Consider the following 19,352-nt stretch of genomic DNA (forward strand, 5'->3'; position numbering starts at 1 on the left):
TATCCAAAGGACTTCTTCAGTTCTGACTGACTGGCAGGGAAACTCAGCTATTTAACCTCAGTGGGGTCGTTGGCCCGGGTCATAGATACCGCTGGTTCGTTAGTGTTCCTTGTTGCTGTGACGACAGTCGTTACAGTCGTTGAGACTACCTGTGGCCAAGACTGAACGACCATCGTTGGTATCTTCACCTGAGGCCAAGAGGTTACGTTTGTTGAGTTTCCTGGGAAGTGATGAAAGGACAGCATTGTAAGTGGGGGATAAGTGGTGGCGTAGACCCCCTCCCCTGTTCAATGACGGCTTCTCGACCCTGGTGTAGATGGCTTCCTTGACACCTCTTTCAAACCATCCATCTTCTCTGTCTAAAATGTGCACCTGGTGGTCCTCAAACGAGTGTCCTCTGTCCTTCAGATGTAAGTAGACTGCAGAGTCTTGACCTGAGGAGTTAGCCCTTCTGTGTTGAGCCATGCGTTTGTGTAGTGGTTGTTTAGTCTCCCCAATATACAGGTCTGTGCATTCCTCACTGCATTGGACCGCATACACTAGATTGCTTTTCTTGTGTTTGTGTGTGCGTTCTTTGGGGTGGACCAGCATCTGTCTTAGCGTGTTCTTGGGTTTAAAAAACACAGGGATGTTGTGTTTGTTAAAAATCCTCCTGAGTTTCTCTGATACTCCAGACACATATGGAATCACAATGTTGTTGCGTTTGACCTTCTTTTCCTCCTCCCCTGTAGTTTTGTTCTTCTTGGATCTTGTGGCTGTTTTCACAAAGGTCCATTTAGGGTATCCACAGGCTGTAAGTGCCCCCTTCAGGTGGTTCTGTTCCTTCTCTCTGGCTTGGGCGCTTGTTGGTATGTTTTCCGCTCTGTGGTGCAGTGTTCTCATGACCCCTAGCTATAGTTTGTTGCCGCTCAAGTGTTAAGAGATAAATATTATATTCCTGTGCTGTGGGACTCTCTCTTGTTGATCAGCAGTGTCGATCAAATTTGTGGGTTGATCCAGACCCGGTTGACCATGGCAATAAAAACATTTTAAAAGAGAATATAATAATAATAATAATAATCTTTATTTGTAGAGCACTTTTCAAAAACAAGTTACAAAGTGCTTCAACAAGTGCAAAGACTACAATACCCAAAAGACAACAATACAAGCAAGAAAACATATAACACAACACATTTCAAAATTCATTTCTCAAACGTCATTCAGTGTACCTGTCACTGCTGCAGAGGGCAACATATAATGGTTATTTAATTCAGCAATACATTTAATAGTGAGAGCAGCATGATGACAACAAAGGTTATGTTTTGAAATTCAGTCACTGACCAGTTTTTCACAGCCACAAAATGTAAACTACATGGAACCTGGAGGCGTGAACCTGTCTGCTTACTTTGTGCTCATATGTGAAGGAAAGACTTTAAAGTGCTATATTAATATCATTTATTAATTATTTATATTAATCAATTTTATTATATGAACCTTCTTGTGAAACAGGGAAGCTGTATCAGACCACGGCCTTTGTATGTTCAGATGTGGGTCTTAAAAATCACATTGTTGGCACGGTCATGAAACTGCAGGAACCACTAAAAACTAGGCAAACATTTAGAACCAATGTTTCAATATGTAATATTTACCAGTGTATGAGTTCATAACAAAATAAATATTTACTGGACAAGTGTAATATTCTGTAAAGCCCAAATGTGCCGTGACTGCTGATGGATTTCTAAATGTACATAAAAGCAATAATCAGTGTGCTGAAGGACACTGTACAGGTGCTGGTCATATAATTAGAATATCATCAAAAAGTTGATTTATTTCAGTAATTCCATTCAAAAAGTGAAACTTGTATAATGTATACATTCATCACACAGCTTTCAGCTATATTTCAAATGTTTATTTCATTTAATTGTGAAGCTTAAAACTGAGGGCAGCATAGTGGTGCAGTGGTTAGAACTGTTGCCTCACAGCAAGAAGGTCGTGGGTTCAAACCCCAGATTCCCCAGCCTTTCTGGGTTTCTGTTCTCTCCGGGTGCTCCGGCAAAGACATGCAGGCTACCTTAGGTGTGAGCGTTGTTGTTTGTCTATGTGTGCCCCTACTCTGACCTGTCCCGCCTTGCGCCTGATGTCAGCTGGGATTGGCTCCAGCAACCCTGTATGCAGGATAAGCGGTTGACAATGGATGGATTAAAACTGACAACTAATGGAAATTTCAATATTCTGAAAATTAGAATATTACTTAAGACCAATACAACAAAAAAGGATTTTTAGAAATGTTGGCCAACTGAAACATGAACAGTATGAGCATGTAGAGCACTCAATACTTAGTTGGGGCTCCTTTTGTCTGAATGTGCAGCAATGCGGCATGGCATGGAGTCCATCAGTCTGTGGCACTGCTCAGGTGTTATGAGATGATGCAGAGTTAATTAGCTGATTAGAGTTTGGCACCAGGTGTCTTCAATATTGAACCTTTTCACAATATTCAAATTTTCTGAGATACTGATTTTGGGGTTTTCATTAGTTGTCATCATCAAAATTAAAAGGAATGAACACTTGAAATATATCAGTCTGTGTGGAATGTTTCACTTTTTGAATGGAATTACTGAAATAAATCAACTTTTTGATGATATTCTAATTATATGACCAGCACCTGTATATGGACACTATATTAAATTTCACTTCCTGAAGCAGGTGATGTTTTATTCTTTGTTGTAGGTTGTATCCTATTATGTATACCATATGTACAGCATTTATGATAGTGTTACCATCTGCATGCCAGGACTATTATCTAGTCAACATTCCTTAGTCAACATAAAAGTAGCATGAATGCAGTATTTCAGAATACACATGTAGCACAACCTGTGTTAGATTTGATAAAACATCTGCTTCAGTTGTAACAGAAATGACAATTTCAAGGACATACAACAAAAGACATTTTCCAGGTAAAACTAAGTAGATTTTTATTGAAATGTCTTGTACATTTTCACATGGGCAGGATCAGATCTCACCCACCAATTCACTTGATTTTCAGTGGTTTCTCATATCTCAAAACACTGCCATGGCATTTTGTTACTTTATCACTTCTTCATTAAGACTCTTGATCAAACCTCTTCACGCCTTCCTCCCACCACAATGAGGCACGTAATGCTAATGCTAATTCATCTTTATCAGACCCCATTTAGGATAATCCGTTTTTACATAAAGACAGACATTTTTGGAAGGCTGAGTGTACACAGGTGACAGATAACACCTTGAAAGCTGCATGTAAAGCCCCGGCCTCAAACATAACTTTGTTGGAGCGGCCCTTTCTGACTCTTAATTCTGGGAAAGGGAAAACAGGTAGAATAAACCAAACGACTGGACCCCGTAGCCCACAGATGTAGTTAAGTAATAAATCCCAAGTGGAGCCTGAAATCTTGTCGACATTTTTTTATATGCTGTTGTGACACGTCTGAGATACAAGTGCTGATTTTTCTCTCCAAAATAACTTGAGACAACAAGGAAGTTTGTAATTACGCTAAACTGATTGTGACAGCTGAACAAAAAAAGCCAGTCTGCTGCAGAGACTGACTATCTGACATCATGTCACAAGCAAAATATATTCCAGTATTAATGTCTCATTCAAATTAAGCCCCAGTCAGAAATGTTACTCCACAGATGCAGTACCAGAAAAATATTTAATTTTTGGCAAACATTCTAACAGGTTTGTAAACAATTTTTCCCTTGTTGAAATAAAGACTTTTCACAGAAGCCATTCATCCATCCATCAAACTAAATCGGTATCAATGTTGTAAATAAAAATGCTACTCTGAAATTTTTCACTGCTCTTCAGAACTCAAACTGAGAATCAAATAAATTTGACATTGTAATACAGATTTGTCCTCTGGTGGATGATGAGTTTTCGCTTCTTCCTAAAACAAAAAACACAGAGTGTTTGCCACTAGAGAAGCTGAGGCGGTGGGAGCAGTCCTTTCCAGGGTGTAGAGATGTACCATTCTGGAAAATAAGGATCTTCATTATCTCTTCAATTAAGATCAGGTACTGTTACTCCAGCCAGGTTGATCCTGAGTGCTCTGGCTGGTCAAACTCTATAGCAGCTTTTTTTTTTTGCATTTTATGTTTCTCACTTTTTTTTTTCCTTTTACCTGTTACTCCACATAATTCACAACCATACGAACACACACATACAATTTGTAACACTCCTTCCAGACTTAACATCCAGCTGTCCTCCACTACTTAGACATGCATGCATACACTCTCACACACACACACACACACACACACACCCCTCCCCAGTTACCAGGCAGTTATAGTTCCTTTGTGTGGCCTGTGGACCCCAAGGGTCGGCCCATCGACATTTGTGTGTAAACACCTTAAGGCACCCATAATGCACCGAGAACACTAAACACTGTTGGTGCGGGGGAATACTGCCCCCTACTGACAGGGGATTATACTCCTTTAGTTACCCCACCCACACCACCCCGCGTCGCCATTACAACTAAATTTACAATCCATGCACACATACGGTTCTTGCTTCTCAATCAGCTCAAGTGATTTCTCCTGCCCGTCTCATTTCCTTCCTCCTCAGCATCAAACGCAGCAACGATACCAACGTGTTGAAGCAAGGTTAATCTAGTACAGTTCTAAAAGAAAGGCAATGAGACAGGAGGGACATCTTTGCCAAATGAGATGACATAATGGATCTTGCGTGCAAAGTGGCTTCACAAAGTCAAAACACGTAAGGCCCGCGGTAACTTTTTTGCATTGTTTTCAACAAAAGTTAAACGATATATCATCTGCGGACTCTTCTTTTGCACTACGAGTCCCAAAATAAATAGATCTCCCTCTCTCTCTTTTTTTTTTTTAACTTAAATAAATGTCAATATTTTCTCTGATGCTCAAAAATACTTTTTTTGTTCTTTTTTTGCCTGAAGTCCTTCAAAAGGTTAGAAGATTTCCCCAAGCCCCTTCACACATGCAGGCAGCCCCTTCCACTGGTATGAAATTCCACAGAAGCTCATTGAGGGAAAAAAAAACCCACAGAGAAAGCAGAAGATGTGGGGTAAAGTCAAAAGTAAGATGTTCAAGATTACAGGCAACAATGAAGCCAGTGGAATCAAAGATTGGAAAAGAAGGGAGGAATGAAGGAGGATGATGGGAAAAAGGGAAGGGAGAGGGGTTGGGATGGGGCTATAGTGGAGGCAGTAACTGAAGGGGTGTTAATAAATAACAGCCGGTTGGACAGCCCCTCCTGGTTCGAAACTCCGTTCTCAATACTGATTAGTGAGGATGTGTGCTGTGCTCTCAGCACCAGGCCTGGGCTCTGCGCTGGTCAAAATCAGCTATTAGCCGCTTGATGTGTGCCAACTTGTTGTGCAGGTACTCGCAGCGCTGCTTCTCCTCGTGGTAGCTGGGGCTGTGCTGTAAAAACACACACACACACACACACATATATATATAAAAACTATCAGACTCCAACTGTCAACCCAGCAACAACTCCTTCTGTGTGAGAAACAATTCAATCAATCAACAATTCTTAGCAAACAGAGGTCTTAGTATCAACTCACTTGTTTCATCTTTTTGTACTCTTTCAAGACTTCTTCTTGCACTTTCTGTAAAATTAAAATAATCACTTTTAATGCAAATCCACATAATGTATTATATTACAAATAGCATACCTTCCATTCGCTAACTTTGTAACAGGAATAAGCAAGGGAGAAAATGTTGTGAATGTTACATCTGGCTTACACATAAGTCAAACCTTTAAAGCTGTACGTGATCTGTCTTATGACATTAAACATTCAAACTGGAATGTGGAAGTGACAGCATCAGTGTTAGTACAGTGTATTCCAGCCTTTTTGATATGACCTGGTATTCTTTGGTGCCAGGTGCCAGCTTCCGGCACTGGGTGTCCAGCTGGGTAAAGCGGCGGGTGATGTTCTCCACGCGGGCGTGTAGCAGGCGATATTCGTCATACTCTGCATTGAAGTCATTCTTGTAGCTTTGTCGCTGGTCTGTGGACACCAACGGCGTGTACTTGCTGTGAAAAAGGAAACTTAGCTGAATGATTCTTTTGAAAATGGCTACATGTGGTCAGCTGGCTGCACAATTATCGATTATTGCTACGTTTCCTGTGTCCAAATGCGCAAGTTTGTGTGAGCTCTCAACATCCTGTTTAATGATCAAATGCTTCAAACTTTCAAATGAGAGACCTGAAAAAGAGGGTCACGCTGTGGGAAAATGGGTTTTGGGTTGGGTTGACTGAGGTATATCAAGATTACTCACACTACATAGTCAGGAATCTCAATTGTGGAGGAGAATTCAGTGGATTGGATTGGCTTCTCTTTATCTGTAGAGTCTGAGGGGAAAAGTCAAGTGTTAAGAATGTAAATACTGCACTGATAATCCATAACACACAAAATCAACACTCCCGCAAGAAGCCAAAAATAAAAGAGAATGACACTGCATTTTTTAATTATCATAATGGGGCCTCAGAAGCCTTACAAAGTGATGACTAAATTGTTCAGGTAGATTTTTAAAAATCTATGTTCTCACTTGTTTTGCCCTTTGATGCTTTTGTATTTTGTAGCAGATTTTATATGAACTAGTTTTGGTCTGATATATTCACTAAATACGTTGACACTGAAAGGAATACACAGTAAATGATGTACTGAAATTATATGTAAGCACATTATTGTGAAAGCCTGCAACACACAGACTGAGGAAGCACAACTACATTATCAGATAAACCAGCTATAAAGACCAAAGTAAAGCACTCAGATCAATGCCTCGGCATGTTCAGACAACATCCAGGGCATCAGTGTAATCAAAGGTCAAAGTCTGAAAGATAAACTGGCTGGAAACTTGGACAGGGGAGAGGTGTCAGTCACTAGCAAGACATGCATATGCCCACTGAAGCGGAGTTCTTAAAGTAGGACTTTAATGTATTTTTGCTTTGCCATTGTTTTCAAACACTCTGTATTCGAGACTTTTTTGTTTGACTTTGAGAATATAAACATCTCTTCCAGTGTTGTTGTTATACTCTGAAGAGACAGGAACTTTGCCTTCGAATTATCAGAGTAAAATTAGCTTTGTATTTTTATGTTAAGTTTCCTTACCAATAGGTGTCTTGACAACATTAAAAGATGATTTAGTTGGTAGAGTGTGGGAGTCTCATTGGGAGAGTTGTATGATTGATCCCAACATCCTGTGGATTTTTTTTTGTCTCTCTCATTAGACAAATTGATTATAAGGACACTCGCATGTGCTGCAGAGTGTGCGCGCGTCCCGGCGTTTGATCTGCATTCATAAACCTATTCATTGAGTGTTTATCAAAGCTTTGCCAATCACAGGAGTCTGCTCTTATGGAAATGTGTGGGCTCTTCAATCAGAACAATTAACTACACAAGGCTAAAATGCTACTTAATTATCTGTGGTTTGACACAATGAACAACCCCTTTTCTATTATATGTAGTGAATTTAAATCAGTGTTATTATAAAACAATTTAGATTAACACATCTTAAAGATGTCCCTTCAATTAAATTACCACACACTGATTAAGTAATTGGTCTATTTATACTAATGGACTTCATAACTTAAATGAAGAAGAAAGTACTGCATGAGAGCAGAGTAAACAATCATTTAAATATAAAGAAATGTGATGTGCCAGCTGCAAACTGTTTGATAGTAATTTGAGGTATTTTGGGCTGTACATGGGCCAACATGCAGTGAAAAAGCTGGTATGGTCATTTCAGTTTTAAAACATCTGGTTCAGTGATGCTGATAAGACAGAAACACACCTTTGTGAGGATTCTTGGCGATAACTTCTCTGCTCTCATCCTCAGGACTGCGCCTCTTTTTGGCTCTACGAGACTCTTCAGCCTGCTCTGCTCCATTAGGTGGACTTCTGCTGTCTTTTTCTGTCCGTTTCCCTTTGTCCCTCTCTCGAGCCTTCTCTTTGTGCTTCTTGGATTTCTTTTTAAACTTCTTGTTGGTACTGCTAGACAAGGGAGGGCTGGTGATGACAGTGGAGGTGACTGTGAGTGAGGTGCGAGGAGGAGGGCTGGGGGAGGCGGCTGGTCTGGAGACAGGGACGGGGTGCCGATAGCGGTCCTGCAGGGTCCTGTCGGAGGAGAAGGGGCTGGGTGAAGGGTCTCTGCAGGAGGAACTCTGGTCCATGGGCAGGTCTTGGGTGCCACAGCCCTCCGGGGTGCTGGGTGAGTTGGAATTAGAGGCTGGGCTCGGTTGCTGGTGAGAGGGTGCAGGGGGGTGGGACGAGATGGGGAGATGGGTGGGAGGACCAGAGGTGACGTTGGAAGGTAGAGATGAGCGTTTAGAGCTGGGGCTGCCCTCATCCTCGCGGCGGTCAGAGGAGGATGAAGACACGGCAGGCCCCCGATTGCTGAGGTGGGAGATGCGGGCTTTCTTGGGTGCCAAAGGATCGATGAAGTCAAAGTCTGGCTGGCGCTTCTGGAAGACAACGAGAACTTTAGCAGAATACTTCACTGTGAGTGTGTGTGTGTTAATGTGCATTTGTCCAGATACCTGAGGGGATGTGGGGACACTCTCTTTGGGAGGGCTGCTTGATGAAAGGGTCTCAGTAGGAAGACCTAATTTGCTGTTGAAGACAGGGAAGAGTGGTGTCAGTGGGGAATGGTGTAACAGAAAATAAAGGGCACATTAGCATTAAGCACTATCATTACACTAAAACCTGCTGAAGAAATCGGACTTCTTTTAAAGCACTTGTTTGCAAAGCGTTCTTATTTTAAACTCACAGCTCATGTAGCACACAAGTTATTAGTTTCACCTACCCCTTTTCTATACCTTCCTTCAAACTAGGGCTGGGGCAATTCATTGACATAATCAATTACAAAAATACGTCATTTTGCATAACGTGCGTCGGCGCATCGCTGTCGTCTCTACACAAGCATGGTCTACTAGAATAATCAGCACGAGGAGCAGGTCTCTGTTGATTCTCTTAATGTTTCTTCATTGCCCCCATGTTAAAAGTTATTTCTACACCGCAGCAGTCATGGTAATGTAATGTCACACCACGTGTGATCTAATGTTTCGCCGTTTTACATTTGCCAGTGATTATCTTACAGCATATTTATCGGTGGTTAAATAAATCCATGTCATTTTTTGAGTCAACTTTTGATTGTTTGCAACAAAACTGCTTAGGACACCATTAACTGGGACAAAGTACAATATCCGATAATGAATATTACAAAATCTGTAAAAACTTTCCAAGTGCTCTTAGAGTACTAATGCAACATCATATCGCTACCTATAAGCCACGTGTCCTCTCCCTACATTAATATGGGGGTAGACTAAAATGTTACCTAAAAATGCGATACAGTCCGACACCACCACAAACTACAGCCACAAGACTTGGCCCACAGAGAACAGAGTAGGATCGCATGAAACTGTATATTCGTGTCTGTGATTTTTGCCACCACGTTTCATGTCTAACACAACAAATGAATTATTACTGTAAAAATAAAAACTTGTGTACTACATAAGCTACTGAATCCTTTAACCTACTCATTAAGTAATTACCCCTGTAGATTTGAAAAATAGCAGTTAATAGCAACTAGTTTTATCGTTCATATAATACAATGTCATGGTCACCTTTAATTCATGTTAGTTAAAAATAAGAAAATAAACATTTGGATCCACTGTAACTAACAATTCAGAGGACAGTCACTGTAGTGTGTGAAGGAGAACAGAGCCAACTGTAGTAACAGCTGCCTTTAGGGCTACCACTTACACTGAAGTGTATTTACACAATATAATCTGCAAATGTTTTATTGGTTCAAATAAGACTGTATTTAAGCTTTAAGTGAAATGATAAACATCTAATAGGCCATTCTGTACCGAGCTAGGATCCGGTCAACCTGGGACTTCTCATCCTCAGAGTAGCCAGGCCAGTCTCGCTGGACATCACGATAACTAAAGTCCTTCAGTGAGTATGTGTTGTCTTTGGGGTTCAGGTTTGCCACCTGTTTTGTGTACACACACACACACACACACACACACACACACACATTAAACTATGTCAGCATGAGAAGTACTCAACATGTACAGAAACTTCACATTTCCTGTGGCTGCCAAACATCTGCGCATGCAAATAATGTTTAACGATTAAGTGGCTTGTTTCCTGTCAGAGTAAAGGAAGGCTTTACACACTGTGGACCAGATTTCCTCAGGCAGATTTGTGTATCTCACGGTCAGGTTTAAAGAAGAGTAAGGGATGGTTGGGATCAAATTGGGCACTTGAAGAACACAGGCCTTAGTGTAAAATATCAGCCTGTGTAAAAACAAAAGTTATTACTGCTGGATTTTTTGGTATAATAGAGGATGTGCAAATACTAATGACTGGGTCACTTCCATTTTAAGCTGCTGTCTCATTATTAACAAAGCATATTATGGCATTCAAAAAAGGCCACAACACACAGAAACCTTTCGGTACCTGTTGCAGGGTGGTCCCCAATGAGTTTCGATCCTTCTGGTTGATACCGTCGCGCTGCAGACGGGCAAGCACTTCCAGCTTCTTGTAGGACCTCAGAGCCAGCAGGTGGACGATGCGGTCCCGAAACGGTCGCTGTGATACCGGGTTATTGGAAAGGCACTTACGAATAGTGTTGGCTGGGTTGATGGGTGTGGACCGCTTGCGCTCTGGGACCACCTCTGGGGCCGATAACACCGGCTTACGGATATGGACTTGCTTTCCTAGAGACAGGAGGCAAAGACAATGTCAAAAAGCCTGTTCTTCTCATAAGAGAAGTTCAACATCGTACATTTTTACATATTTGCAACACTCCTGCCACCATCTTCAACCCGCTTACTGAAGCCGGTCTCATATATAATTACAAACGCACACCCCCATCCAATGATAATAAAAACAGGAGATTGATTCCACCAATCAGCACTGTGTCACCAACCTCAAAGCAGATAAGCAGATACAATGTCACCTTTGCCAATTTCTTGCCCCCCCGCTTACAACAGGCCAATGACAGGTGGCTACAGGTGAAATCCTTATGTAATTAAGTTTTCTCCATCAGAAATAAGGATTCTGTACATAAAGAACTTAAACAAAATGAGTGTATAACATTGAATGCCACTGTAATCAAAATGTGCAGCTCTCATTAAAAAGATACAGACAAAGAAAGTTAAAGACTGTAAAAAAAAAAGCCCCTTTGCATTAGAAAAACATGGTTCTCACTCCATACCAGCTACTACAAGCTCCTGTCCCACCCCTTTTCTCTACGGCTCCTTTCATTTCCCAGTTTCTATCTGGGCCAGTGTATGCAAATGTGTCCCCCCACAGCCCAGAAAAACAGGCGTTACATCAACTCACGCAGAAAATATAGACTGAGAAAGACTTGTGATTACAGATGGGGATCGCTACCCGGTTCTAAAGCGGACCCGGTTCCAAGCTTTCTCAAAACCCGAAAATCAATAAGTTCCAAATTTATCGATACTGCTAGCTGGTGTCCTGTTTACACCTGACATTAACACGTGTCTTGCCGTTAGCATAGTTAGCCATGCAGCTAGCATTCCTACACTAGCTGGCTTTGCCTATCTTAAGGCAGAGGGCAACAGGGATAAGTTGAACTGGTATTGAGGATCTCGAGGAGGAGGATGCAGGCCGGTGCATAATTAAAGTGGGCCAACGACATCTCTCTCGCTCTTGTTTTGGCTGCTCAGGTGGCCCACAGAGCAACCTGGTGCTCCCAGTGGTCTGACTATGTTTTCTTGTCTTATTCATTCGGAATAACAAGATCAGGCCCCTGTGGTAAATGAATGGGGAGAGAGTCATAACTGCACTTTCAATGGTCACCGGGACATAAAAACTGCAAGTGTAGAATCAGTGAAATCTGATAAAAACAGTTGAAAAAGTTTATGACTTTGCCCCAAAACTAGCTGTCTCAGAATTAAGACACTTATAGGACAGAGGCAGGAGGAGGAAAGCTGGGGTAGTGCGGATGGGGCATCAAGTCCACTGTGGCCTCAGGGCCTATCATTTTTTAAGGGGTATAAGGACAAACTGAGGGGGCATGCGGCAATAACTGTCATAGCCCCGTGAAATTCCTGCCCTGAACGTGGCTAAAAAATGACTTGAAAAACATGGCTGTCTGAGCCAAAGTGCTTGGTAGGAGTACAAGTACGTACTGTTTCTTAGAACACACTTGTTTCATGAATTCATATTTCACTCAGGCAACTACATAAATAAAATGTCAATACAGTCGTTAGATTGAGTATCTAGAACTTGTATTGTTCATAAAAACAAAAAGGGAATGATCATTAACATTATATTTTGGTGGTTTTCTGTATGATATTTAATTTAGGATATAAATCTTACACAGAAAATTATATATTACCAATCATAATAATTATGTTGATGGAGACACCTGTCACCTGTCTCCAAAGTAGAAAGGGTCTGCTGAGCCTTTTTTTCTGCTTTAGTACACATCCAAATAAAAGTTAAATTTCAGTTTCATGTCTCTTACTTGCATGGTCTCACATATTTTCCCTCATAATCTTGCTTGAAAAAAAAAAAACAGAACAGTCAAGTCGTTAGCTTCGTAACTGTCATTTAACCATTAACACTATAACTGATTTAAAGTTAACATTGTAAGTATTATAAATTGTGGGCCATAATATTGACACTTGAGACAACCAGTGCTTGCTTGCATATGAATAAATAGTGACCACAGGTTGTTGAAGTTTTGAGGTTTCTGTTTTACAAGCCTGCAACATTCAATACTACAAACTCCACTGCGACAGTTCCTGACCTCCTGAAACATACTACATCAGGAGCTGGGACAGGAAATAAGCCACAGGTGCTACAATTTTTTAATTTTGTAATCAGCCAACAACTAGAATCCTTCTGCACTGTGCATATACGGTTACATTTAGGCTACCATTGTTATAAGGCTTAATGGTCTTTTTACACAAGGATGAAGATATACATTTTAGTAGTAAGTTAAATCTTTGGAGAAGAAAAACAAATAGCTTGTACATATTTTGAAATTGTTTTTAAATTCTTTGGAGGTCTTCAGGGTTTTGCCTTCAAAAGAGAATTATGAGGCGGCTGCCTCCGTCAAATTTGGTCCCGCCTTCAGCCCTCAACAAAACTCTTGACGGGGGATTTCATGGTAAGCACTATTTTCTAACAAGCTATGCACTTTGTGGATATCTTTTATTTGTATCTATAATTGCAGCATTATGCTGATGTGGGGATGCTGTATCGTGATCAGCACAGTGCACCCCGAATGCTACCAATACTTCCAGAGAGGAAGAAGATTTGATGGCAACGTCTTTGTGACACAGCAAAAATAATTACTAAAGAAACTGCTTTTCCATGTTGTAAGTAAGTTTTATAAATCGCCCCAGGCATTTAAAAATGCCGTTGCAAATGGCGTGTCTGCGTTTGCCAATGCTGCTCTATGCGCCTCTGTCTTGTACAGAGACTACAAAGCCAGGTAGCACGGTACACATGTATGTGTGTGCATGTGACCAGGATGATGCCACCTCTGCCTCATTTTGAGCCAGGAAAAACCCTAATCTAGACGAGTGCTGACAGTACTTAAATTTTAATTGTCGCCCTATATTTCTATTAACAGTCACCTCACTTAAATCTATAATCCTTAGTAGTGATCAACACAGAGCATAAAAATATTTTGCATCCAGTGCTCTGTGGTATGTTAGATTTTTGATAGCCAAACCATTTCCCTATGATAAGAGACTGAGTGATGCTACTCTTCCTTTGAGTTTCTTTTACTTCCATGCTCATTTTCCCCCCATCTTTACCATACTATCTTGGTCTGACTCTAAACAAAGCGTCATAACATATTCATTGTGAGCAGGTATAAACACCTCAGCAATGTGTGGGCTTGTCTGTCCCGTCAGGCAGATGTCGTTAAGTTAGTCTTGTCTTGAACCTGTATTTGTTGTGTAACACAGTCGTACAACAAGTTTCTGGCCGGCTCAGTGGACAGGAAACTGGTCTACATGTATTTATGTTCAAGTCCAAGTTGTAAATCTTTGCCAAGTTATAGGTGCTAAACGCAAGCAGAACTTAACACATGTACTGTATCATTTCGAAAACCTATGAGTCAATAAACTGAAATAGGTTAACCTGCCACCTTTGGCCCTTAATCAGTCGGACTGCTAATCTGGAAAAGACTGAGACGGCAAAATGGCTTAGTCACTTGCAATAATGGCTTTGAATGGGGTCAGGCTGTCAGCTTTCACCTATTGAATCTCTCAAAAGGGACCGAGTTTGAAAAGAGAGGAGTGGTGTTGACAGTACGTAAAGCTATGCTGGTGTCCGGGGATCCAACCTGATATCTGACTGTGGCAGGTGCATAAATGACACTTTAGTGGGGGGCTTACCTCTGTACTGGCCCCCAGGCTTGATGACTTTGGTCCCACGTTCACGTGTGTCCTCCGCGGCCTGGGTCATGCGTTCCCGGGTCACCTGGTAAGAGTCATTAGTGGCACATACTGTGACCTTGTCCTGCACCGTCGCCAACAATGCCAGGTGTGAGGCCCCTGAGCTGGAGACAAAGAGGGAGCATGAGAAAGAAATGTGAGGCAGAGAGGGATTACCTTCTAGCAATGTGTGGTAAGACAGCAACAGTTGATTCAGCTGACCAGTGATTACCATTACCTTGACACATACTGATGGATGCACTCAAAGCTTCCCTGAGGGTTGTCCTTGCCCACATTAGACAGGTAGAAATCAAAATTGTGGAAGGTGTCAGAAGAGGAATTGGTCTTGGGAATTTTAATGCGCTGTAAATATTCACACAAAAAAACAAAAACAAATGGAGAACACAACTTATAGCATCTATTGACATCGGAGTGGTTAATTTACAATGTTTAAACCCCTTCAAATCTTGTGTCTACATCTGAGCTTTGGGTTTTGATGTGAACAACATGGGAGCTAGCATGAGAAAGGAAGGTATCTGAGGCCTAAGCAGCTAAGGAGAGGCTGTATGTGAGTCATGTGCGTCATGGAACACAAGCAGTGCAAAACACAGTTTATTGGCTTCAGATGGGTCTGAAATTAGTCTGTGCCTTTCTGGACAGTTCAGTAGACAGTTTGCAGAGAGGACACATCTTACATTATTAATCCTAAATTAATGAAGAAATCAAAACTAGCTTGTGCAATGACCATCTCCAGAGATCACAACATCTATTCCAATATACTAATAATGACTTACTATCTTCTGGTGTCTTGTTGCCTATTTTGCACACTATTCTTCTACCATGATGTGTGTATAATCTAATCATTCAAATAAATAAACGGGCCAACAGCGGTGACATAGATAAGTGTAAACTGACAGTACTTGAGTAATTGATTAAACTTTAATTAGAAAGAGGCAGTGGTTTTAAAACAGTCACGTGGGGGGCATCAATGAATACAACTAAGCAAAAACAGTAAACGAACAAATTTCTTCATAAATAACTTGTCATTAATGGATGCAAAATTAAGCTTGCAGCTAACTACCTCAAATAGAACTAGGGTTATATTTATTCCACATTGCATATTGTAATGTGAATTCCCAATCAGTCATCTTAAGGGGGTGGGGTACTTACCCCTTGGAGTCCTTTGAATTGTATCGTTGGCCGCACAGAAGGTACATTCTGAAAGCAAAGAGAATCAACAGTTAACCCCTACCAACACTTTATAAATGTAAAGGACTATTGGGAGAGCAATACCAGTTTGGTAAATAGATAACAGCTACACAATGTCGAATTAAGAAAACACCAGTCCTAGAACCTGCAGAACATGTTACAGTATATAACTGACAAAAACACGGACAAACAGCAGAGCCTTAGGGTCCTGTCACACAGAGCATACCTAGTTCTGTCGAGGGCTGATTGATAAAACAACTCACGTTATAGCTTCTGTTAAAATTAAACATTGTGACGGCTGCAGCCGACAGCTAGCTGACATCCACACGCCTTCTGTGCTTGTGTAAGAGAAAATAACTAAAGCAGTAATTTGTTAACAGTGAATCTGTTAATAGTGAATTGAGGATGTCTCTGGTGCAGGGTTGCAAATTATTTTTTTCCTTCATCTTTAATCTGCAGATTATTTGACCAATCAATGGATAGTTTTTTCGGTCAATGAAATGTCGTAAAATTGCTTTAAAAAATTCCCCTAACAATTCTCCGAAGCCCAAAGCTTTGGCATTAGCTTTAAAAAAAAGTTAATATCAAATCACTTATCAATATTGCTGCTGGGGTTTTTTTTTTTTGTTCCTCATCTGGAACGTGCTGCAGAAACCATGAGTGACTGTCGGCCGCAAATACTTGATGACGGTCCACTGCCAGCCAACGTTCAGCTCTGCATCTCTGAGCTCTTAAGTTTAAATCTACAGAGGAACCATGTGAGTCAACTTAACCTGCACCTTTTTTTTTTTTTTTTAAAGAGGTTAAGAGGTAGGTAAAAACCGCTCTCGCGTTTCTGACCACAAACAGTGGGAACTTGGACAACACTCAAATACAGCTGGTACTGTGAAGATGATATTTTCTAAATGTCTTTTGTTCTGTGTAGGTTTGCAGGTTTGTGATGGGCGGCTACTTTAAACATAGGCAACAGCCACATATATGCAGTGGCTGATTTGGTGCAGTATAGGTTAGACTAGGAAAGCATAGGACTGCATGCTTATTCACACAGCAGAAGCCAACAGGAGAGGCAGTTGGCTAGATCATAGACTTGTTGCGTCAATTTGTTTGAGTGGAATCTGCATCTTAATTAACAACAGCTTCTCTAATTCCTGCACAATAAACGTGCTTGCTAACTCATACATGAAACAAGACGCAGATAACTAAGGGCAACGTGTCTACCTATTTTTTTTTTTTTTTTAAGACTGAAAGAACCATGTCATCGTTGTTAAAGCTAAGCTACTCCAAGCCACTGACCAACTCCCTCCCCACTGTCCATAAATTCACTCACACACTGTTCTGATCACATTTCACATCACCACAGAAAGACAAAGATAGCCAGCTTCCATAGTTCGATGACTGGTTGAGCTACAACACACATTACTGAGAGTGAGAGAGAAACAAAAAGCAGGCAGTTTTGGCTGCTCAGTCAGCAAGAGATGGCAGGCTGCCGTTCAATGCAGCGCACAGACCGACATTACCACATCCAATAAGGTTGTAGCATGGGCTGTCACAAAAGAATTCATTCAACGTAGTGATGACTCTGTTTGCCAGTTTTCAGAAACAGACAAAATAATAATTTTAAATTGTGCCATTTATCCACATGTTCAAACACTCTGAAGACAATCCCTCTTTATTACATGGGACTGATAGTGAGCGGATGTTTCACATACAGGGGTGTGGGTAGTGTGTGACATACAGGCAGACACACACCATGTGCCATAAAAAGCAGTCAGAGACCTCTGAACACTGCAGCCCCATGCTAAGCTACAGTGCATCAGCCCTGAGCTGAGACCTAGGCCAAGCCACTGTCTTATGTAATAGGGTTGTTGTTGGCAGAGTTTAGGTCAGGTAACTTGTCTTCGGGCCTCTGCAGTCTCCAGATTAGTTCACCTGTGTAGGCTATGTAGCGTCTCAACAGGATTACACCATTTGTACAGTTCAAGATTAACTAGTTGTATGTAATCTGCACACAGGTATGCAGCAATGCACAATAAGCACATTCAGTTTCAAAAGCTTCTGGATGACTGGTGTCAAGCTGTGCCTTTAATGAAGTAGGCTGCTGAGAGATAAAAAGCACAGGAATAAAATCACACTGATAGCAAGAGCAATTATACTATTCTCTTTTTAAAATAATATATAGGTGTTGCTGCTATCTGATACCATATTTTTGAAACTGCTGACTCTTCGCATGCAATTTGAGGTGAATGGGAGTATGCAAAAAAAGATTCAGCAATTTGGCAAACAAGACCGAATGAAATATTTGTCCCGTTTAACGTTACATCTCAACTTGCTCATATACATCCTGTAGCTAAAGTAACGTTACAGTGCGACAAGTCGTTTGACTGCGACGTTTTATAATTAAAGTTAAATAGCTAACTTAATAATACAAAGGAAATCCTGGCTGTGAGCTTCATATCCCTGCCAGGTTGTGGTGTTCGTTTTCTAACTAGCTAAAACGTTTATAGCGTCAGCCATATGGCAAGTTACATGCTTGAAACGCCACTATGTTACCTTGTTATCAAGTTACATTAGCCTTTATTTATCTGCAACCTTTTATTTCCACCCTGCCACTGAGGCAAATACGACGTCGTCGAATGAAAGTTCATGTTAGTTAACTAAAGTTCAGCTATCGTGTTAAACTCTCAGTTTACAAAACGTTTGCGGCGACCAGTGTATTCGTCCATATGAAATTATCACTTTGCTAATTTGGTCAAAGTAGCATGAGTTTGACGAGAAAAGAATGGACTTGGTCTGTCCAGCCCAGTACAGGGGATTTTGACTAACGTATGGTTAGAGCTAACGTCTGCTAATCCGACTAACGTTACCTAACTTTACCAACAGGTTTTCTGTGTTAAATAACATTTGTCAGTTCGTGAAACCTGGCCAGAGCGTATGGCAAAGGCCTCATTTACCTTCTCCATTTGATTTATTTTATGACACAAGACAAATGTAACGAAAAAAGCACGCAGAACATCGCTCTGTCAACAGCTTAGCTAACTTTGTAGCTTTAGCTGTGCGTGGCAGTTAGGCTTCCCAGCAGAGACAAGCTGTGTCAGTCCGACAGTGCGGCTCATTTTAACTGCAATAAAACGCTCCTTTCACTTACCATACAATTTTGGTGGCTCTCTATCGCTCTCAGTGCTGTCTCGGTCAATTTGACGTGCAGTACGGTGACTCGGTCTGCGCTCTGTTGGCCACAATTTAATCCGTATCTCCCATCCTCGGAGAGCGCCGCCATCTTTACCAGCCCTCCACCATCGTCCCTTTGAGGCTGGAGCATTTAGCAGCCCAGGCTCCCTGTGCTCACTCTGGCCCGGGGAGGGACTACAGCTGCTGCCTGAAGGGCTGACAATAGTGGATTGGTCTTGACTAGCTAGCGTGTTACTTTTTCTCTTTTCCAGCACAGTGAAGTTACAGTACAGCATGTGTCATTGTGCTTTAGAAGACAGTATTGTGCATAAGCAGTGTACCATGTTTTGGTTTACTTATGCAACTAGATTTTGCTACCTATTTACAGAACCAAGACTGCACACTGCCCTATTTGGTCTTTAAATGCCTTATTAGAGGAACAAGTATGGTAACTTGTTTCCCTCTCTCTGTAGGACCAGAGCCTCTCTCTCAAACACACGTGTACCTCTAGGCAATACTGCCTGCTGTGTTTTGCTGACATGGT

General features: G+C 41.3%; 1 protein-coding gene across 1 annotated transcript; it reads right to left on the reverse strand.

The window, feature by feature from the left end:
• Positions 1 to 2,925: 2,925 nt before the first annotated feature.
• Positions 2,926 to 19,014, reverse strand: ell2 (elongation factor for RNA polymerase II 2). Its single transcript, XM_038695936.1, has 12 exons — positions 18,786 to 19,014; positions 15,602 to 15,649; positions 14,670 to 14,794; positions 14,393 to 14,556; positions 10,464 to 10,723; positions 9,869 to 9,993; positions 8,537 to 8,609; positions 7,792 to 8,461; positions 6,277 to 6,349; positions 5,860 to 6,031; positions 5,559 to 5,603; positions 2,926 to 5,412 (listed from the first exon to the last, which is right to left on the reverse strand). Exons 1-12 carry the CDS (start codon positions 18,957 to 18,959, stop codon positions 5,296 to 5,298), a joined length of 2,046 nt encoding a protein of 681 aa, XP_038551864.1. The 5' UTR covers positions 18,960 to 19,014; the 3' UTR covers positions 2,926 to 5,295.
• Positions 19,015 to 19,352: the final 338 nt, after the last annotated feature.

The sequence above is a fragment of the Micropterus salmoides genome, unplaced genomic scaffold (assembly GCF_014851395.1).
Source record: "Micropterus salmoides isolate LMB-PRFRI ecotype aquatic unplaced genomic scaffold, ASM1485139v1 Ms_hic_scaffold_4, whole genome shotgun sequence".
NCBI lineage: Eukaryota > Metazoa > Chordata > Actinopteri > Centrarchiformes > Centrarchidae > Micropterus > Micropterus salmoides.

What these genes read in the sequence shown, in the direction of transcription:
- ell2 (XM_038695936.1), bottom strand. Translation starts at nt 18,959, where the DNA reads ATGCTCCAGCCTCAAAGGGACGATGGTGGAGGGCTGGTAAAGATGGCG. An exon ending in ATCCATCAGTATGTGTCAAG is followed by an intron (nt 14,557 to 14,669) that starts GTAATGGTAATC and finishes CTTTGTCTCCAG; the next exon opens with CTCAGGGGCCTCACACCTGG. An exon ending in GAGATTCCTGACTATGTAGT is followed by an intron (nt 6,032 to 6,276) that starts GTGAGTAATCTT and finishes CCTTTTTCACAG; the next exon opens with CAAGTACACGCCGTTGGTGT.